The sequence below is a fragment of the Cydia pomonella genome, chromosome 17 (assembly GCF_033807575.1).
Source record: "Cydia pomonella isolate Wapato2018A chromosome 17, ilCydPomo1, whole genome shotgun sequence".
NCBI classification, from domain to species: Eukaryota; Metazoa; Arthropoda; class Insecta; order Lepidoptera; family Tortricidae; genus Cydia; species Cydia pomonella.
The window spans coordinates 20,772,839-20,795,858 of NC_084719.1; the positions used below are offsets into that span (position 1 = coordinate 20,772,839).

The following is a 23,020-nucleotide window of genomic DNA, read 5'->3' on the forward strand; positions in this document are numbered from 1 at the left end:
TTTCTGTGTATTATTTCAATCCATCATATTTTTAACACGTTCACAGTCCAGTGCCCCATATATGTGTCACGATGAACTATCTTCACACGTCCGTGCTCCACATATGGGTCACAAAGATACGACCAGGTACGCACTTAGATCAGTATAACTTCGTACTGCATGATAATATAGGGATAATTCTTTTTTTTATGTAATAGGCAGCAAACGAGCAGACGAGCCGCCTGATGGGAAGCAGTCATCGCCGCCCATGGACATAAGCAACATCGGAGGAGCCACTTATGCGTTGCCAACCTTGCTTCTGGAAGAACCCCATGTCATAGCGCAAGGGAAACACCTCAGAAGGTAGCTCATTCCACAACTTGCACGTTCTGGGCAAAAACGAGCGAGATGCCCGCTTGGTCTTGGTTTTCCACGTGTCGAGAAAGTGAGGATGAACTTTTGGCGCGAGGTGCTGTGATAAAAACGCGATGGTGGCACCAATTCAAGAAGTTCTTCAGAACATTCCCCATTGTACAGACGGTAGAACAGGCACAGAGGGCCAACGTCTCTTCGAAGACTGAGAGGTTCCAAAACCGACTGTGAGATCGGGGTCACCAACAATACGAACTGCCCGACGTTGGATGGAGTCAAGTGGAAGTTGGTATTTCGGTGCTCTTGACCATAGGTGAGAACAGTACTCCATATGTGATCGAACTTGCGCTTTGTATAACGAAAGCCGGTGATCTGGTGTAAAGTAAATTTTTGGTCTATTGAGCACCCCGAGCTTCTTAGAGGCCAGTTTGGCTTTGAGTTCCAAATGATCCCGAAACTGGACTTCGTTCGTAATGTCGACACCGAGTATCCCGATAGTCTTATATAATAATATTTTTGGCTAGTTTTACAGCAGCATACAGAAAGTGAGTTATAATTCAAGTTCGTGCTTGTTATTTCCTTAGTGACCCATATGTGGAGCATATATGTGGACGTACGAGGAAACCTGCATACATGTAGTATGGGGACTGTTAACGTGTTAATCGTGGGTTAATTATATTCTTCCAAACTATTAAAGAAGACATTCTTGAAAAAAAGCTACTGGTACATCCTTTCTACATTTCCTATTTAAATGCCTGTACACACTGGATGCGTGTGCATAGACGTGCAGGTGCGCGTTGTAAGATACAGATCCAACATTTTAGCACACGCACACGTCGTAGCCGGTGTGCTCTGGCCTTAAATTGCATGAGATGTGAGAAGTATGTCTCAGTGGGTTTCTGCCTACGATAACGTGGCCAAGGACAGTAATTCAAATACAACAATTAATTTTACTTTTATTAAATATCTATTAAAAAGCTGAATCGTTATAAAACAAAGATAATGTGGCAGGTACACAAAACAATCCAACATAAAATAAATTAATGACCCTTTAGTTAAGTGTTGGTTAAGCCTCGGCTCCTGAGTCCTCTGCATTTAGAACTCCACTCACTTTTACAGATTCTTATAGGTAATGAAGTCGAAGCTCGAGTGACGAGTCCTTTTTAACTTGTTAGAGACCCGTGTCTTTTTAGAGACTTGAGCCCTTTTGAAATCTTAATATTTAGGTACAAAAAATGCAATTGACTTCGTGTAAAATTGTTGCGTAAGATATCAACGTCGTGACAGCCAGTGGCGGGGCAAGACCAACATTTTATGTGGGCAAGGTACGCTTAGCGAGGCCCTCTGGTGGCGCAAGAAATAACGAACATTTTTACGGTGTGTCCGAAATATAGGTCCTTATTTGAGGCGCGAGGCCCCTCGGACCGCGAGGCCGTAGGCTGTGGCCCACGTCGCCTACGCCTAATGCCGCCTCTGGTGACAGCGTACACGGGAGAGAACAATCTTACACCTGAGGATGCCGAAGACCGGGCAAAGTGGAGAAGATTAAGTAGGAAAGCGGACCCTGGTGCTAGTCCGGGAAAACGCTAGGTTGAAGACGAAGTATTATTGACTATTGAGATAAAACCTATAAAATTGTTAGACTCCGTTCTCCGTCCGAAGGATTCGGTTGCTTAACTCAATAAAGGACTTCGAATTCTTCAAATTTAGACTGAAAAGACTTAGTTTTCTACCAACACTACTTTTAGTTCAATTTGTCAGTAGATTTATTGATAAATACTATGTGCGCCTGCCATATTGTTATTAAGATTCCCTTTGAGAACTCATTCGCAAAAAAATCACGAAGAATGACTTCCACAGCTACACGAACAACTGGAACCATCCAAACTCCTTGGTAATCTTGCTCTAACTTTACTCCTCCGTCCAACATTGGTCCTTTTCGACCTTTTTGCCTTCTCAATCTTCCTACCTTTAGGACGTATATATAGTATCTTCACTACCTTCGTATCACAAATCATGGCTATTACTCGCTTCGCGTGATTTTTAGCTTTCCTCGTAAGATAAGTACGCTTAGGTAAATCGAGGTATTTACGTGATCTAGTTTTACTAATTGTATTTTTTGGTACACTGGATCCCGCATTGCTATCTCGTTGGCTATCCTCGCGCTGGTCTGCACTGTCTGCTGTAGAAATCTGGTCGAAATTCGATTGACTGTATGTCACGTTTATTTCTTGGTTCTCGATTTCAGCTTCCATTGCGCGTAAAAAATGTTAGTTATCGAAATTCTGTATGATTCTCAAAAACGCTAGATTGATAATGGCATTTTTATTTCGTTGTCATTATTTGTAGTGTATGTTTCGGCCAGTATTTTTTCGTCGATAAAAAGGATTTAAAACCTTTCTTATGGGTGTAGTGGTCAAAAATTATTTGCCTGAACCTGGTTTGTGCTAGAGCAGAAAATAATGTAAAAAAATCGGTCAGAATCCTTTTTACTACATCTACATTCAGCCCTTGCCGCTGTCCCTCGCCCTGCCGGTAATAATTCCTTAAATACTGCTGCAGGCAATGATATTATGTAACTATAGATAGGTTATACCAAAGAGAATTTGAAATAGAGGTGGATTCTCAAAGCAAAACTTTGTAGTCACGGTAACAACACGGTAGCCACAGTAAATTTACTGCCATCTTTCGACACATGATTAAAACTTTTAGAACGCCATTTGACTTTGATCCTTATTCTTTCACTTATACCTATGTGTTAAATATTAAACAGTAGCTCACTCCACCTCTATTTCAAATTCTCTTTGGTTATACTCATACATACGGAACAAAATACTTCCATTACATATTTATTTCTATACCTACGAAGAAATCTGCTATTTTTGATAAATTTTCGCTTTCCATCCATCTTTGTCATACTCGTTGTTAAACAGGCTGGTCTCTTTCTCTTTCGGTGTGCGGGAGCTCGTTAGCACGTGCACATCTGTCGCTTGCCCAGATGCGACTAAAAGAAACTTATAGGCTTTGAAGCGCTTACTTTGTGACAAATTGTACAATCTATCTTGAGTTATAATAAATCATTGGCTGCAGCATGATCGAGCTCGAGTGTAGGTTTACATACTGCTCCACCACTCATTTCGCTGTCGAGTTTAGTGGTGGGTCGTTGACGGTTTTGGCTTCAACGAAACGAAACGTTAACTTAGAAAACGTCAACTAGTTGAAAAACTAGTTGATTTCGTCAACTAGGTTTTTGCTTTAACTGAAGAGAAAAGGCATTCGCGTCAACGGAATGAAGTCAGTTGAATTGTCGATCAACGAAAGTATCTTTCAATGAACGTTGACTAACTCCATCTCGTTTTCGAGCCTTTGCTGTTGCGTCGTTCCTTCGCGCTCGCACTGGCGTCAAAGGAATCGGGTTGAGTTGAATCAATGAATGAAAGAAATGTTGATCTCAACTATACTGCCATGCCATTAGCTTAGCGTTCCATTTCGATTACGTCTGTACGTTAAAGTCGTCAACTAGTTGAGTCTGTTACACAGAAAGTTTCGTTCGTTGACGAACGAAGAACGTTTTATCAACTAGTTCGTTGAATCAACGACCACCACTAGTCGAGTTTCGGCAATGGCAGACGTCTTTCTCCTCCAGACGCTCGGCGAGTGCTGAGCCACGGAGAAGAATGTAAACACACTCTGCTCGCGCTACCGGTCCTTCGCATTCCGCACAAAAATCCGCTCTTTTGGGGAGCGCTGGGCAGCGCGAGTGGCAATGAGAACTATCGTATTTTCGTTTTCGTGTTTACACACTCGTTCTGCCGATTTTCCTGCTCACTTCGTCTGAATGTAAATGCGACATATCAAACACAGACAAAAGGGGGAAAACGTGCATGATCTGGTGACTGCTCAAGAGCTATTTTAGACAATGTCGGGTTAAAGTTTTCGATTCGGGTCACAAGATGACAGATTCTATACTACGCACAAGGGCGCGCGAGTGGATTGTAGAGGGCAGCACCTTGTTATTGACGTAAAGTATCAATGTCAAGTGTAGGTTTTCGATTTAGGCCACAAGGCGGCAGACCCTCAGGTAATAGCACAGATCTACACTACAATGTTAAACACCGTTCTTTGAAATGTATTTGATAACATCCACTTGACTGTATTCTAACAAATAAATGATTTGTTCGACTGATTAATGTACAGATTGTCTGTCAAATATCGAAAGTGCGACGAAAATCGGAATGATATTAAGTATCACTGCAATCCTTGATTCAGTATATAATAGTTATTTAGATAGCCAGGAGTGTCCGAGGTTCTGTGAGATGATGGATGATAGGCTTTCCAGCACTTGCACTCAATGAGGGGGGGCGGGTTTAGGGTCGGCAACGCGCATGTAACTCCTCTGGAGTTGCAGGCGTACATAGGCTACGGAGGCAGCTTACCATCAGGCGGGCCGTATGCTTGTTTGCCACCGACGTAGTATAAAAAAAAAAAAAATTTTTTTTCACCATACCAACCCGAAGAAAACATTGACAACCCGAACGAACACAATCAATTCATATCAAATCCAAATGAATTAAATATTAACCATCCAAAGTCATTATTTAAAAGTTCTACCAGCCAACATAAGGATTGACAACTCAAAATTTGTATTAGTTTACTTTGCCCCACGTGTGGATAAAATGCAACTTTTTCATCAGTTTTTGACCAGTCAAGAGAGCCTTTACCAGTTGGTGTGGTGAAAAATAATGTGTGATTGCGTAAATTATATACTTGCTTTGGTTGGAGATTATTTCCTGAAATCACCATTGTACATTCTGGTATGTACATTCACCGGCCGTTTGTGGACGTTAATTATGAAGCTCAAAAATGGCCACGTTTACTTAATTCAATTTTTTAAAGCTTTGGGACATTCTTATAGAATATTGTATCAACACTAAAGTAAACAAAATTAATTGAGTTATAGAAATAGTATAATTTGTACATAAAACTCCTTGAATCTGTAGGCATTCTTTAATATTTAAATTTAAATGAACTGAATTCGTAATTTTCATTTCAAATGAATATTATATGAAACAAAAATTACATTATTTATAAAAATTGAAAACATTCCTTCAGTCGCTCTTCTAGATTGATTGAAAATCATACTCGCTTGCGGCCTTGCTTTGCTCTGAAACAAAATAAATGACAGTTAGGTCCTGTCCTCCAGAACCAGGCGAACTAAATTAAAATGAGATTGACAGATAAAATTATACCAGAGATAGCAATGAAAAAAAAAATACGAGTATATGCCGATAAAACGATATAGATAAGTAAGATATTGCAATTATTACCCACGTGATAATTACACTAGTTTACAAATTAAAATAAAAGTTATGTCCTTTCAATGAATTCCATATCAATGTATTTAGTAATAATAACTAAACGCAAACATATATTTGTTTTATTTCTATCACGTCTATAAATCAAGTTCTTATAACATCTTATTTTCAAACTACTCATAAGTTGGTTTCGATTTTATTTTAAAATTTTGATGCTGTGCAGTGTTCAGTTAAATAAATACTTGTTTTAAAAATGTCAAAAAGGTTGTGTAAAGTACATTCTGATCGTTTTTTTATGTTAGTGGTGAATTTATAATATCTAATAAAAAAGGATATCCCATAACGGAATCAAACTAGATAAAACTAGTGTAGCTTTTAGGCATTTATGCTCTATTTTTCCCAATCTTTCTCAGGCTAAACTGAAAGAAGGTGTTTTTATCGGACCGCAAATCAACAAACTCTTAAAAGATGGGGTATTTGAAAACAGCCTTTCTGATATTGAGAGATCTGCTTGGAAATCACTACGACTTGTTATTCAAGAATTTTTAGGCAATAAAAAAAATGAAAATTACCAACAGTTAGTTGCTGATTTATTACATAATTTTCAATAAATCGGTGTCAGCATGTCTCTAAAAATTCATTTCCTTCACTCGCACCTCGATTTCTTCCCTGCAAACCTCGGACAAGTCAGCGATGAACATGGAGAGCGTTTTCATCAGGATTTGAAATTTTTTGAGCAAAATTATCAAGGATACTGGGACCAGGCCATGTTAGCTGATTATTGCTTGTCTGTTATTAGAGATACAGACACGAATAAATATAAGAAAAAAGCTAAGATAATTCACTTTAAATTTTTTGTTTGATATTTTTGTAAGCATTCTTTTTTGTAAAAAAATATCAAAAATAATAAATATCTTGGAAACATGACGTGTTAGATTTTTTTTATAATTTTTCTGATACTCGGTGCACCTCGATTGTTAAGAAAAAAAACGTTTCATTCAAAGGACAAAAACTTTGTAAACTAGTGTTATGAAGGGGTTACAAACGATTTCGATTCATGAATGGCACGAGAAAAGTGGTTGATTTTACTGTAATATTGTGATGTTCCTGGTCAAATCAGGGGGTGCGAACGCGAAAATGCCAAATTTTGATGTTAGTATACAAGTTTTTTTTTTTTTTAATAAAACTTAAATCTATCATTACAGGTTGTTTTTTTTATACTACGTCGGTGGCAAAAAAGCATACGGCCCGCCTGATGGTAAGCTGTATTCGTAGCCTATGTACGCCTGCAACTCCAGAGGAGTTACATCATGCGCGTTGCCGACCCTTACCCCCTGCCGTCCCTCGTTGAGCTCTGGCAACATTACTCACCGGCAGGAACACAACACTATGAGTAGGGTCTAGTGTTATTTGGCTGCGATTTTCTGTAAGGTGGAGGTACTTCCCCAGTTGGGCTCTGGGTTGTTTATATCGAGAGCTCGCCATAAATGTAAAATTGGTGATTTAATTTTATACATGTGACCGGTAAATGATATTGATGCATATTTAAATACTGACCCAATTGTAAAACTAAACATTGTTTGTAGCGGTTAATTCTCGCGATATTTTCTAATTCAAACTTTTTTGAAAATAAATAAATGGACAGCACTGGCCAAACTGTGGTATCATTTGTGAACATTGACTTCGCTTGATTCTGGAGGCAACATTTTATTTAGGTACGTAATTCGAAGGAGGTAAGGTCGCTTTAGACAAAATGTGAGTTACTTCCAAGCTCTTTTCGCACGCACACACTTATAGACAGACACACGAGTTGTACAGTCGTCATCAGATATATCGGAGTGGACTCTATTGTCAAGGTGTTAGAGTGGGTGTTCAGATATTTTTGAGCACTCGGCCGCTCCGATATATCTAATGGCGGCTGGGAATGCCATGTCGAAACTAGGAAATCGGGGTGTTGTCCTAGCGGCCATATTTGCCTCTTTTTCAAGCTTACCATTTTATTTACGTATAATACCCGCTCATGTACCAGCTCATCAGCATGGAGGATCTGACTTGCTCTTCAGGGTCGGGGCACTCCGGTTAGATCTGGATCCAACCGACCAACCAACGGCGGTGCATCCAGGGAGAGAGAGACATACAGACAGACGAGCACAAACAGTGACAGAGAGCTTACCGTTTCATTCCCTGGTTTACTTTCCAAGTAGGCATATTACAAGGCGCTTATGAACCTCAAATAAGGGCTACGCCAGCTCTAACCTTACACCTCTGACCCAAGAAGATTCAAGAGATGACCCAGTCTTGAATAATATCGTCTGTTCTTCGGGGTCGGCGCGCTCCGTCGGACTCGAGACCTACAGAAGCGAGCTGTAAAAGTAGGACTCTATTGCGTAGGTAATAAGGCTGGCAGCTACACCTTACCGTTTCATGCCCTGGTACAGCCCCGTGTAGTAGCCGCTCATGTACCAGCTCATCAGCATGGAGGACACGGCCTGCTCCTCCGGGTCGGCGCGCTCGGCCGGGAGCGCGGCGGGCGGCGGCGGCAGCGGCATGTCCAGGGAACCGAGCTGCGAGGAAGTAACCAAATATTCTACTTGTCGACTGTAATGGTTGAATTAAGATTTCGTATACCTAATTATAATTGCGTACTTTTCATGTATGGAGTCCCAGTCAACTATAAGATTCATTTCGATACGCTGTAGTAAACTATAAACAAAAATTGCCCAATCACGTGCCGCCGCGCTCCCACAGAAAAGACTTAAACAGTCGCGGGGCAATAGTCGCGCGTTTATGTCCACATTTTTAGGGTTCCGTAGCCAAATGGCAAAAAACGGAACCTTTATAGATTCGTCATGTCCGTCTGTCTGTCCGATTACGTCACAGCCACTTTTTTCCGAAACTATAAGAGCTATACCGTTCAAACTTGGTAAGTACCTAGATGTATTCAGCCTGCATTAGTAAGACATTTTTACCTTGTTGCCACAAATGGATTTTTATAAAAAAAATATATTTCATACAATATTGTATTGTGCATTAAATACCTAAAAATTGAGGTTGTCGCCCTCTTGTAAATAATAATAAAAAAATTTAAACAAAAAAAAATATTTTTTTAGGCCTTTGTAAATAAGTTACAACCTTGATTTTTTTTTAAATGTATTGCAATTCAATTCAATTCAAAAATACTTTATTCATGTAGGCCTAGCAACAAGCACTTATGAATAGTAAGACAGTATTACATATAATTATCTTAATCTAATTATCAGAGCAATTTATTGATGTTGTAAATATTATTCCATATATAATACTAATGAATATAATTCATAGATCAAATTTAATACTAAAACTTTCACAAAATATAGTCAACAAAAAAAAATGTATAAAAAATACTAGTCTAGATTGTTTCTAGAATAAATTCTAAATGTCAAACAAATATAATAAAAACAACAAAGGAAATACATGCATTGGAATATCCATTTCATCATCATTATTCAAATATAATAAATAATTAATCATTTCGAATCACAATTAATCCCACGTTGTTTTATCATTCATGTAGTCTTGTGTGGTATAATAAGCTTTAGAAATAAGTTTACGCTTTACATGATTCTTAAATTTATTAATTGGTAACTCAGTAATATGGTTTGGAAGTTTATTATAAAATCTCACACAATTACCCATGAATGATTTTTTAATTTTATGGAGCCGAGTGAAGGGCACGGCGAACTTATGTTTATTTCTAGTATTAATATTATGAATGTCACAATTTTTCTTAAAATCGGCAATATTTTTATGCACATACAGAATATTCTCATAAATGTATTGACAGTGCAGTGTCATGATGTCAATTTCCTTAAATTTATCTCTCAGTGAGTCTCTATGGTTCATTTTATATATTGCTCGAATAGCCCTCTTCTGCAGAACAAAAATGGTATTTATATCTGAAGCACCACCCCACAGTAAAATACCATATGACATAATGCTATGGAAGTAACTAAAATATACTAATCGAGCTGTTTTTACATCAGTTAACTGACGGATTTTGCTTACTGCAAAAGCTGCAGAACTCAGTCTATTCGAAAGAGTAGCAATATGGGGACCCCACTGGAGTTTAGAATCTAAAGTTATACCAAGAAAAACTGTACTATCAACTAATTCCAATTCCTCATCCTTCACAATGACACTTGTTTTTACATGCCTTACATTACTAGTGACAAACTTAATACATTTAGTCTTATTCTCATTTAACAATAAATTATTAACATTGAACCAATTTACTACTTTTGAAATAGCATCGTTTACATCATTGTAAGCTTGTTGCTGTCGTTTGACTTTGAAAATAAGTGAAGTGTCGTCTGCAAACAATACTATATCATGGTGGGTCTTTACAAGGAATGGCATGTCATTTATGTAGATAAGGAACAGGAAAGGTCCCAATATTGACCCCTGTGGTACACCCATAGAGACCAATGACCCCGGTGATCGCTGTCCATTCACATCGACCCTTTGTATTCTACCATTTAAGTAGGACTTAAGTAAATCCAGTGCCGCTCCTCTAACTCCATAATAGTGTAGTTTCCTGATTAATGTTTCATGACAAACGCAGTCGAAGGCCTTAGACAAATCACAGAAGATACCTATAGCATCTCGTGACTCCTCCCAGGCATCGAAGATATGCTTAATTAGCTCAACACCAGCATCGGTTGTCGAGCGACCCCGTGTAAAACCAAACTGCTTATTATGCATTAAATTATTGACGTTAAAATGTCGTACTAATTGAGAAAGAATTAATTTTTCAAAAATCTTACTGAACGTTGGTAGCACAGATATCGGTCTAAAGTTAGTGGGGTCAGAGTTGCTACCCGATTTAAATAAATGAGTTATTTTACTATGTTTCATTAAATCAGGAAACTCGCCGCAATCAACACTGTTGTTAAATATAATTACTAAGTCAGGCGCTATAATTTCTACTAAGGATTTGACAGCATGGACAGAGACTCCCCAGAGGTCATTCGTTTTTTTGACATTAACCGAATTAAACGCCTTTACTACATCGGAGGTACAAACACGTTCAAAATGAAAATCTCCACAACACTCTGGAGCGTTATCTTTTAATAGAGTAACAGCGGATGAGGGTGATGAATTTAAATCCTTAGTTGTGAAAACTGGTACATCAGTGAAAAAAATTTCAAATTCTGTAGCTACTTCTAAATTGGAATCTATAATTTTGTTATCAATATTTAGTTTAAAATCATTCACTCTGTGTTTCGAGCGACCAGTCTCCACATTGATTACTTTCCAGGTTGCTTTAATAATGTTGGGACTATTTTTTATTCTCTGACTTAGATAATTTCGCTTAGCTATATGACAATCTATTTTAAACTTTTTCGAATATTGCTTGACATGTTCTTTAAATTCATCACTCGTGTTAAACCGCCGTTCCTCATACAAGGCATACAGTGCACGTCTTCGTTGATGTAAGTCCGCAGTAGCCCACTCACTAAAAACTGATGCACCACTAACTACGACCGATTTTGAAGTAAATATCGCATTATAATGATCCATAAAAGTGTGAAAGAATGAATTATACATACTATTTGGACCCATATCGGAAGACAAAAAGGGTCCGAGGTTACTGGTACAAAAGTTATTTGTTTTCTCAAAGTATTTTTCCTTAATGTCTCAAATACCATTAATTGACCTAAGTGGTCTGATTCTAAATTACTGATAACTTTTTTAGTAATAGGAACAATATCAGTGAAAATATTATCTATACAGGTTGCACTAGTAGCAGTCACTCTAGTAGGCTCCATAAACATGTGGTTGAGATTACCAGATTTGAATAGATTCAACAATCTACAAGACATTGTTGAATTTTCCAAAATATTTACATTAAAGTCGCCGCATATAAATAATTTCTTACTAGAAGATGATATTTTAAGTAGCACAGAATCCATTACACTTTCAAATATTTCAAAATTACTTAATGGCGGCCTATACACACAGACAACAATAAATTGCTCCAATTCTACTGCACTTAGTTCTATAGTCCGTTCAACAGACATGGATACAATATCCTTACGTTCCTTAAATTTTAACTGACTGTTGATTGCTGTTAGTGCTATGTATAATCCGAATTTCAAAGAAATCTAACCATTAGTTTAGCTTAGAAAAATTAAAAAAGATTTTATGTATATATTTTTTTTATCCAAACCAAGGGGATTCCAGGCTTGAAATATTGTAAAATGATATCTTATAATAAGACCCATTAACGCTTCTAAGAAAGGTATACATTTCAGCCAGGGGCAGTTTCACTATAGGATTGCGGCTAGACCCTTTTAAATGAAAATAGAACTAAGTAAAAACAGGCAATAAAAACATGTTTATTTTGCATCAATAGTTATTTTCAGATCACCTATTCACAAAGGGGTTTTTTCTTCCCTGCTAGTAGGGGTAAAAATTTCACTTTTCTTCTCTACTAGGAGGGATCAAAATGGCACTTTTATGACCCTATTTTTTTTTGCATACTTTTTTTAGTACTGTACTTTTCATCGTACTATACGTGGTTAACGGCTCCACTATACATAGACAAACACATTGTAGATATATAATTTTAAAGCAATGTTAGAATTTAGGATTGTTTTGTAGAAATAAGTTTAGTTAAATATGTGTATTTTTTTTAAAGAAATATATGGCTTTTATATATATATATATATTAACTCATAATTTATTAACTCACATTTGCCATCATGTTTCGCATCTGCATACTCGGCATACTGGGCATTGAGAACGGCATGTCAGGCAGCTCGAAATTTGCTTTCTGATTCTTCTTCTTTTTGGGCGACTTCTGTTTTCTTCCATATGAATATTCTGAAACAAAAAAAAAATACTTTTAAACATTATAAGATAAGATAAGAAGAATGTATTAGCACAAAAAAAACATAAATATAATAAGAAACAACAAGACATATTCTCCTAGACTGCAAACAGGTAGAAGTATACAGGAACAAATACCTAGGGACTCCGTGCACACTAGGAGAGGCAATTAGCAACCTGAAAACTTTGCTAGGCTTCGTGGAGGAGCTGGGGTGGTTAGAGTAGCGCTACCTCGTTTCACGAAAAATAGGCACAGTCAGCGTCAAATACTTTGTAGCAACCAAAGTGACCAAATAGTTCGGTACACCATATATTTAGTGTGGTGTACCGAACTATTTGGCCACTTTGACTGCTACAAAGTATTTGACGCTGACTGCACAATGGTTGTCGATTTGCGGAAAATGCCCAGAAGCACTAACTAACTAACACTAATATACAAACGAACAGAAAATTGTGCTAAAAGGTCTACACTCAGCTTGATGCCACCAAGCAAGACAACTGGAGACACTTGGAGAGACTTTACACCTCCAAATTTTATTAGTATTAGTACTCTGACATGTTTTTAACCATAGAGACTATACATCTCTATTGTATTGTCGTAGTATTTATAAATGTTGTTATGTATTTTTCATGTCACTATATGATGTTACTATAAATGTTGTATTGACTTGTAAAAGAGCCTTTGAGGCCTACTTGCAGAATAAATTTTTGAATTTTGAATTGAATTTTGAAGTGATTTTCAGTGAAGCCAGGTAAAACTAAAATTAAAACTAGAACTAAAACTAGAATTAGGTGGCACAAATATCCAAGAAAACATAAAAACACAGTAATCAAAAAAAAGCTACAGCTCCCTAGGGAGTTATAGCGTTTTTTTACAATCTATAACTCCCGCGGGAACAAAATAGGTCTTTGTCCTTCAGCACACCTACATGAAATAAGGTCTTTTTCGAGCAAGTGTGATGAAAAATGTTTTCCTTTAACTTACATACTTCTTTAGAACATTACCTAATTGAAATAAAACGTACGATACACGTGCGAATAGAATTAAAACACAACTCGTGTTTTAATTTATGGCCACTCTTTTCGAATTTCCTATTTTTCGCACTTGTATCGTAATGTACTATTACATTACCTGTACTTCCAGGGCTCATCCCTCTATCACTCTCACATTCCCTCCACTCCAAGTTTGTCTGATCAGATGCCTGTTCCTTTTGCTTCTTGCCCATTGCTCTGTCACTTTCGCACTCCCTCCATTCTACATTGGGATAATCTTCCATCTCAAGCGCCGCCTGTTCTATTTGCTTTTGACGCTCGTTCTTGCCAAGGCTAGGCGTTAGGCTCTCTATTGGCACCATTTCGCAGTTTTCATATCCTGTAATGTACGAGATTTCTATACTGATATTTCTGGGTGAATCAACTTTTTTTGGTTTGTTATCCTGTCCCGTTGTCCAAGGGACAACAGTAGCACAGTTTGTATGAAGAGACGTTGTATGCCATTCTATTAACATGCTTAGTAGGGGGCCCATTATGGACATTGGTTATAACGACCACAAAAACGCAAGTTTAATACATTTAAGTACCATACAATCAGTATTTCAATGAACTTTTGTCCCCTGGACAACTAATCGTAACCATGGCAACGAGTGACACTAAAAAGTTGATTCTCCCTTCTACAGGGTTCTAAGGTACATAGGTATACATTTATATCTCATTGTTACTAACATAATGTTGTAAACAAAACATGGATACCTGGTGTCGAGGAACCCAAAGGCTTTTAACAGTATAATTTTAGTGGCATAGGTATACAAACGTAGGCCTGGGTGGGTGCAGGTTAATCGAATTATAGGTTAATTGCGGTCCCTCACGCCCCATGGAATCATATCAAGTTCACTGGATTCATTCTAGTTTTCAAGATTCCTTTTAGTTTTAAAAATAAAATTTTACTATTGATTGACCGTTTAAAACTGTCATGGGCGTGTTTACAGCCTTCAAATTAGGTTAAATTAAAAGGGCTAATCATTTGAGGAATCCATTAGAAGCATTCCAAGAAACTGTTTACCGTACAAACGCGAATTCTGAATATTGGGAGGCACAAGAGTTTATTTTTCTGTTACAATTTATGTGACACAATACTCAATAAAATAATTAAAAGGTTGAAAAAATGTGGGTAATGTACGAAAAAGGTGTTTTTATGGAACAGATTACGAAATACCCTATTTATAATTTCCAAAGCTTTAAATTCTAGAAAAAAATACTCGTAATATATTTCTTACCTAAGAATCTAACTACACAATGCTGATCATCAACAATTCGAAGCACAAACGCCTCATACTCAAGCCCGTCATCTTCGTACACTGCTCTGCATGCCATGCCTGCTTTCCATTCCTTCTTCATCTTTGATGAGCTGGCCACTGGTTGTTTAGGTTTTGTAGCTTTTTTGGATTGTTTTTGGTCTAAAACAAAGCAGGAAATATATAAAATATATATTTTATAATAATTTGAACAACAATGACACAGAACACAACACACATAAATTGTCCCTGTGTTTGTAAATTTTGAGATGTGCTTGAGATGTGACTCATAAGGTTTTCTTTTCACAAAATTTGACAGAAGCGCAACAGCAACATGTAAATTATTTAACACATACAATGCCAGATAAAAACGGCGCACTACAGAAACCGGTGGTCTATAGCTGCGTACAAAACAACCAGCCCTGCGGGTTGTCCGGCATCTGAACAAAGTTCATGAGCGCCCACCAGGTGGGTTCCTGGCAGTGAATGTGTTAATTTATGTGAAAATGTAACAGAAATATTATACTTATTGTGAATTACTAACATTGACCAGACATATGGTACGAAAAGTATCAGAACAGAAGTTATTTAATCATAACTATGACTTACTGAGCTGTACTGTGTGTCAAGTTGCCAGTTTTGCATTGTGTGAGAAACCATCTTCCATCTTATTTGCACACTAGTAAATTAGAAAGAAGTGGGTAGCTTATCTTACATGCAACTCAAATCAAAGTTGTTATGATTTTAAACAAATAATTATCATTACACAGTTTCGAACTTTACATAAATTTGCAGACCTAATGTCAATGAAAGAATCAAGTCTTAAAGCATTGTTAGCACCTAGCACAGGGGTTCCAAAAGTGTGCCCCACAACATCCTGGAGCGTAGACAGTAAAGAAGGGTGCCGTGAGGCAATCCTCCTCATCATCTATTTCGAATATAGCTCGCTAGGTCAGGGTGCCGAGATGAAATATTAAACTTGCAAGTGCACAGTGTACTAAAGAAAATTAGGAAGCCCTGGAATATTTGTCAGTATAATTGTATTAGTTGATTCTGTATAAGTATGCAAAAAATTCACATTTGTGCTATAAAAAAAATATTATGGGATCGCCAATGTGTGGTAACTTTAAGTTAACTTTAGTTTAGCTAGTAGTGAAATGATTTGACGTTAAATCTTACCATCACGGTTCTCTGGTTGCGTGTTTGTAGACATAGCCACTCGTTTCGCGACCTCAGCCTTAGCTATTTTCATCGCTGTATCGTACGCGGTATTAAGTGAGGTGTCGTCCCAGTCGTTCGCTTCCACCCCTTCATATTGTTGGGATTGCGACTGAAAAGTAAATTTAAGTGAAAAGTAAGGTAAGTAACTTAAGAAAAGCGATCAAATGGACATTTTAAGAGAAATGGTTTAGAGACTCACAGCATTACGTGTACTTCTCTCAAATAGAATTTTGTTTGCAGACATATCACTACGATTTAAAAAGAATTATTTCTACAGTTTTATTAAAATATGTTTTTTTTTTTTATAATATTTTCAACACGCTCAATAAGAAGCGGTTATTTTTTTTTCTTTGTTTTGACTGACAGCATGACAGCTGGGTCAAGGCGATTCTAGACGTTCAAATCTGTTCAAGTTAAATCTGGCTATGCTATTCAGACTCCGCTCTTGTATTTGGGAAATAAATACTGTATTTCATTCTTTCGTAATATTAAGAACGAGATGCAAGATAAATGTTTAGGCTCAATTTAGACAAACAAGGCCAAGCATGTTGTGCAGTCTTTATTTAAATTCGACTGACTGTGTAAATAAATGTAGCGACACTCTTATTTGGTAAATTTTTTTTTTTTGCAATTTTAAACTTATTTATATTTATTTTCATATTTTATTCGTCAAAGAACGAAACGCACACAACATACGTCAACATTGTCAACAACGAAAATGGCAGCGACTTGGCGTCTTGTGTAAAATTAGACATTCTTCCATTCTGTTATTTCTATTGATAATAAGACAAAATCCATATTTGTAGCTTTATTTACCTTTATTACACATTACATTGTAATAATGTATCAAGTTTTCATCATGACAAAGAACTCTACTCTAGTATTGTAGTTCTCAATCATGTTTTGTCTTGAGAGAGTTCTAATATTTTATAACTCTATCGGACCGCGAACTACAAAGTATTTGTAAACGATGTTTTGATTATTCTATGAATAAAATATTTTATCCACCGCGATGGAAGACGTGAAAGTTTGCCGAATATGCCTTGTTATGGGAGTAAAGATGTACAACTTGCATACATACCCATTGTATGGTTACTTTGAATCACTTATTGGGATCAATGTAAGTACAAGTTTTACACAGTAAAATATAATGATCATAAAATAGATTTAGGAATCTCAATTGATATCTTAGATCAAAATCTATATTTAACAATAATTTCTAATTTTGACTAAACACATTTAATTTTATTTAATATAATTTTTTAAAGTATTTATATGTTTTATTTTATTTTATTTTTTGTAATAAGTAAATCAAATAAATCAACTGTAGGTTTAATATTCCAGATCTGTATTTTGTTTTTAATATTATACAATTTAAAAGTTATTATGAATGGATTAAATAATGAAATGAACGTAACTAAATTTGAGTGATGAGTACAAAGATATTAACGTAATTACTTTGCTAGATTATGAGACTAATACAGCGAAAAAGAAAGCAAGCACATTGTAGCTTACTTACTGCTTACTGCTAGCCTTTCTCCGCAGACATTTTGTCTGGTATAGGCCTCTCCCATATTCCTCCACATGTCTCTGTCTAGAGCCTGTCTTCTCCACTGGGCTACCTGCCTTGGGCTACCAGCTACCTGCCTTGTAGCCTAAATTGTGTCAAATTAGATAATAAAACATGGTCTCCTCGGAAATTCAGATCTTTAAGTCGCCACCAACTTGCTGAGATGAGACCATTTTGTGGCACTTTATTCTTTTTAGGTTTTTCTTATGCTCATGTTTTTTTCATTTCCGTTGATATAAAAGGTGCATTCAATTAAGTTACTTCCTCAAAGACAATGGTATTTTTATTAACTCCATTTCATACATAATTAATAATTTATTTTTATCTGATGAGGCCCGTATGAGCGAGTACGAATTTATATATTTGTTGTTGTGGTCTTAAAGCACCCCAGAGGTGCAAAGGGCCTTCACAAGCTCGCGCCACGCCTTCCTATCTTCAGCTCGTCTTCTGGCCTCGCTCCAGCTCAACCCGACCGCTCATAGCTCTCTTAGGACGGACCGTTGCCAAGAGTGTACAGGACTCCCGGAGCTACGGCTTGAGTTGTTTGTGTTTACTAATAAAAATATTTCTAAATACTTTTTCCAGCCACTAAGCATGATGGAGCTCCCTCCATATGGATGTTATGAATGCACTGCGCTGATGAAGAAGCTCTATAACTTTAAGGAGCGTTGTCTCCTTGGCCAGGCAGAGCTGTATGCTGTGTTGCAGGCAACCGGAAAGGTATTTTGCCTTAAAAATCTTTTCAAGTGTCTAGTATGTACATGAATTATTATTTTAATCTTCTTGTGTATGATTCTTATTTACAAGCGCAATAGGGCAGATAATGAAATTTAAAATTTTCATTGTATATATAAGTATGCCGGCGCACACCAGCAGAGCACAGGGTCACATAAATTTTTTCACTGTATATTCTTTTCTATTTCAATTACAATAAGGTATAAATTTGAATGCTCTGAGACCAGCCTCGGAGAATTTTTAGTTGCATTGAGGAGCACGTTAGATGATACCGAGGCGGTATGCGCCGGGGTCTCCGAGCGCGCCGCGGAAGTGAGGACGCGGGAGGGCAAGGCTTGACGCAACTCGCGCGCACACTAGCTACTAAATCATTTTGACAGAGGATACCGCGGCGGTAGGTTCACACCGCGGAATGTGACGGAGTGCTCCGTCGTACGCCGACTGCCGGCCCTGTGCTCGCGATATCGCGGGGGATTTTTCCTCGGAAATGTGCACTGAGCGTAAGAAATCCTCTTTGATAATCTGAACTGCGCTCTACCGGTTTGTGAAGGCCTTAACTTTAATATATACCCTTCATAAAGAGGTATTTTGTGACAATTCCACTAAGACCTCTCCCTCCTTTAACACATTCATTGCGATAGGGGGTGGACAGACACTAATTGCCGCAACGGTGGTGTTAATTAGACACATTCACAACATGCAAAAATATCTTGTATACTTTTGTCTTAACTCTACCTGCCCTTTACATCCTGGAGGTGGCTAAGCAGGTGAGGTGTAACAGAACAGTTCCATTCAAACGCTGGTGAACCCAAGTATCACCTCAGGCGCGGTCAGGAGCTCCATGCTCCTCGAATGCGGTTGGCAAAGGCAGTGTCTCAATTAAAATTCCTAAAATTTACAATCAAGTGCCCGATGGCATAAAGACTGCTAGAAATAATAACTTTTTCGTATCAAAACTGAAATCTTACTTAGGCTCTGCTGCCTACTATTTGTTGCATGATTTATTAAGTAAAAGATATGTAGGTAAGGGACTCCCTAGCGCCAATGACCTTCGATTTGAATCCCTTAGTTTTCTAATGTTTTTTGTAGCTTATCATATTAACAGCAACTGTTTTAAGCAATATACTATCCTATATTTACTTCAAAGTTCATTTTCTTCGGGATATTTGGCATCAAAGTTGAACAAATTTATAATTGACTGGCCATAACTTTTGTGTTAGTTTAAAATTAAAATCTATGACCAGTTTTAAGAGACGTCAAAGAGGAACCCAAATATGTAGATTTCGTATATGTAAGATCCTTCACAGCAATTGAGTAACGAAAAAAATGTTTTTTTAGACAATGTTTAAAGAAAATCATAAAAACGAAGTACTTAATCATTTCTTTCAAAATCCAGCAGACCAGAATGTAGATAAAAGATTGAAGAAACGATAGCCGTTTGTCTTATAATTTATATCTGTAGTGCAAATGTAGGGAGTAACGACTCAAAAATTGTTATAAATATCGATGGAAAACGCGGGGATTCATACTCGGACTCAAATTCAACAAAAATATGAATATGGTATACCTATGAATACTAATAGCCGGGTTCACACAAAGGGAGCATACGCGTGAGGAAATTTTCGTGTTTTCCTCGCCTGAGCTCGGCCGAGGCACGTCTACACTGGCCGTATTGTGCGTGAGGAATTGCCTCGCGCGTATGCTCGCTCTGTGTGGACCCGGCTAATTATTAACTATTGTTTTGTATGTAAATAATAATTGTAATTGTTGACGTGTAAAATGATTATTACAGTACATATGGTGCTACTTTATAGCACTAGTGCGACAATTAGCATATTACGTTATTGTGTCGAACATTTAAAGGGCCATATGTACTGTAAAACGTTGTACGATACATGTGCGAATAGGTAATTCGCAACTCGTGTCGATTTAAAACACTCCCTTCGGTCGTGTTTTAATTTATCGCCACTCGTTTAGAATTTCCTATTTTTCGCACTTGTATCGTAATGTACTATTTTATAAATAAATGATTTTGCTTTCAGATTACAGCGGATGCGTTAAACAGTATAGACCGCCGGCAACTCAAATTAATCTCTAATTTATCCATAAGCCATGACAATAATATAATATCCTATGAATATGACGATAATGTTGAAGTTAAAATAGAATCCCCTAAACCCGCCAACGGTGATTTTCTCATTGAAATTGATACTATTAAGCAAGAAGACTACGATGACTTTATAATGACTAATATGTCAAGTGATGACGAGCCTCTTTCATTACAAAAGAGTATAAAAGAGAAGAAGAAGTCTGTTAAGAAAAGAGAAAAGAGGGGACGGAAGAAAAAAGAAAAAGGAGTTGGTTTAGAATGTAATGGAGAGGTACAGGGTATTGAGGTAATACTGTTTAGTTCTTATTATTTGTAAATATTTTTTGTATACAGGATATCTCAAACTGGGTAGTAAAGATTCATCGTGTTACCGTGTAAAATGTGTAAAGTTTAAGCCTTTGAACGCTTTATATCATAAACACAAATATCACTCAAACACCAAGCTCCCGGGTGTGATTTTTTGACATTGTTTATATTTAGGTATGATTATTGTTTTCGTTTCTTTTTTTTTAGGGTTCCGTAGCCAAATGGCAAAAAACGGAACCCTTATAGATTCGTCATGTCCGTCTGTCTGTCCGATTCTGTCACAGCCACTTTTTTCCGAAACTATAAGAGCTGTACTGTCAGGGGCGGCGGCTCCATACAACTCGATTCCCACCGGCTTGCCTAAAATTTATTGCTACATAAACCAAACTTATAAATCATCATTAAAATTAAAAATATTATATCCATAATGAAAACACTACGTAATACATTACCTTGGAATTGTTAACACGATTTACTAAAGCTTCACTATTGATTAAATTTCAACTAATCATAGCGAGCCATCGAAGAGAAGCTCAGCTTGACTATTCATTCATGCGCCACTACACTACACAGATACGAAAACTCACGCACACGCTCATAAATTTTGCTATATGCGAATGAGCTTCAAAGCAACTCGGTCTTATATCGAGTTATTCATTTGAATAAAAACCTTAAACGTAAGAGTATAAGGTTTATATTGAAAAAATGCACGCACATATTCATAAAGTCCGCGAGTACTGGGGGGCCTACCGCGAACACCGCAGTACGCAAATTGCGGGCAACTTTCTCTTTTACTCCAATAGCGTAATTAGGGTGACAGAGAAAGATGCTCGCTATTTGCGAACTTCGTGGTACGTGGTAGGCCCTCTGTACACGGACGCGATAACTTCAGTTATATTACCATGCTGCTTCATTTGAATTTAAACCTTAAATACAAACAGGTAAGATTTATATTGGAGTGTAATGTTTCACAATTTTGAATCGGGTGCGTTTGCCGCGCGTATGCTTACTATTGCCATACAAGGCTTGTTGTTATTATTAGAGTTTTAAATGTTTTTATGTGGTTTTATTTAGTTTTGTGCACAAATTTATATATAAAGTTACTAAGCCCGTGAAATTTTGTATTTTTTGTGTATAATAGTATGGCAAAGATGGTTATATTAAAAAAAAGGTACCTAAGGTTACACCTAGCGCACGCTTCACTTTTATCATGAAAAAAAGTACATAATGATAAATTAGGTTTTTTTTTTGTTCCGAGTTGCCTAGCCAGAATTTTCACGCGCCGCTACTGTGTACTGTTCAAACTTGGTAAGTAGATGTATTCTATGAACCGCATTAGGATGTTTACAGAAAAATAGAAAAAAAAAACAATAAATTTTGGGGGTTCCCCATACTTAGAACTGAAACTCAAAAAATCTTTTTTCATCAAACCCATACGTGTGGGGTATCTATGGATAGGTCTTCAAAAATGATATTGAGGTTTCTAATATCATTTTTTTCTAAAATGAATAGTTTGCGCGAGAGACACTTCCAAAGTGGTAAAATGTGTGTCCCCCCCCCCGTAACTTCTAAAATAACAGAATGAAAAATCTAAAAAAAATATATGATATACATTGCCATGTAAACTTCCACCGAAAATTGGTTTGAACGAGATCTAGTAAGTAGTTTTTTTTTAATACGTCATGAAATTAAAAAAAAATTTTTTTTTTCATCATACCCATACGTGTGGGGTATCTATGGATAGGTCTTCAAAAATGATATTAATGTTTCTAATATCATTTTTTTCTAAACTGAATAGTTTGCGCGAGAGAACCTTCCAAAGTGAAAAAAAGTGTGTCCCCCCCCCTGTAACTTCTAAAATAACAGAATGAAAAATCTAAAAAAAATATATGATATACATTGCCATGTAAACTTCCACCGAAAATTGGTTTGAACGAGATCTAGTAAGTAGTTTTTTTTTTAATACGTCATGAAATTAAAAAAAAAAAATTTTTTTCATCATACCCATACGTGTGGGGTATCTATGGATAGGTCTTCAAAAATGATATTAATGTTTCTAATATCATTTTTTTCTAAACTGAATAGTTTGCGCGAGAGAACCTTCCAAAGTGAAAAAAAGTGTGTCCCCCCCCCTGTAACTTCTAAAATAACAGAATGAAAAATCTAAAAAAAATATATGATATACATTGCCATGTAAACTTCCACCGAAAATTGGTTTGAACGAGATCTAGTAAGTAGTTTTTTTTTTAAT

The 23,020-nt window shown here is 36.8% G+C and overlaps 2 protein-coding genes across 2 annotated transcripts in view; one reads left to right on the forward strand and one right to left on the reverse strand.

The window, feature by feature from the left end:
• Positions 1–5,344: 5,344 nt before the first annotated feature.
• LOC133526804 (survival motor neuron protein-like) lies at positions 5,345–16,416 on the reverse strand. The gene is made up of 7 exons (XM_061863590.1): positions 16,248–16,416; positions 16,007–16,157; positions 14,810–14,989; positions 13,669–13,908; positions 12,400–12,530; positions 8,085–8,230; positions 5,345–5,515 (listed from the first exon to the last, which is right to left on the reverse strand). Exons 1-7 carry the CDS (start codon positions 16,290–16,292, stop codon positions 5,488–5,490), a joined length of 921 nt encoding a protein of 306 aa, XP_061719574.1. The 5' UTR covers positions 16,293–16,416; the 3' UTR covers positions 5,345–5,487.
• An 89-nt stretch (positions 16,417–16,505) lies between these two features.
• The window catches only part of LOC133526799 (zinc finger protein 433-like), a 28,993-nt gene continuing 22,478 nt past the window's right edge, over positions 16,506–23,020 (forward strand). Inside the window, exons 1-3 of the mRNA XM_061863583.1 lie at positions 16,506–17,168; positions 18,204–18,338; positions 20,396–20,749. Coding sequence (XP_061719567.1) covers positions 17,061–17,168; positions 18,204–18,338; positions 20,396–20,749 — 597 coding nt within the window. The 5' untranslated portion in view covers positions 16,506–17,060. The remainder of the gene's footprint in view (positions 17,169–18,203; positions 18,339–20,395; positions 20,750–23,020) is intronic.

Coding starts and splice junctions, on each gene's coding strand:
- LOC133526804 (XM_061863590.1), bottom strand. CDS start 16,292: ATGTCTGCAAACAAAATTCTATTTGAGAGAAGTACACGTAATGCT. Junction 13,909..14,809: donor TTGTGTAGTTAGATTCTTAG/GTAAGAAATATA, acceptor CGTACATTACAG/GATATGAAAACTGCGAAATG. Junction 12,531..13,668: donor GATGAGCCCTGGAAGTACAG/GTAATGTAATAG, acceptor TTTTTGTTTCAG/AATATTCATATGGAAGAAAA.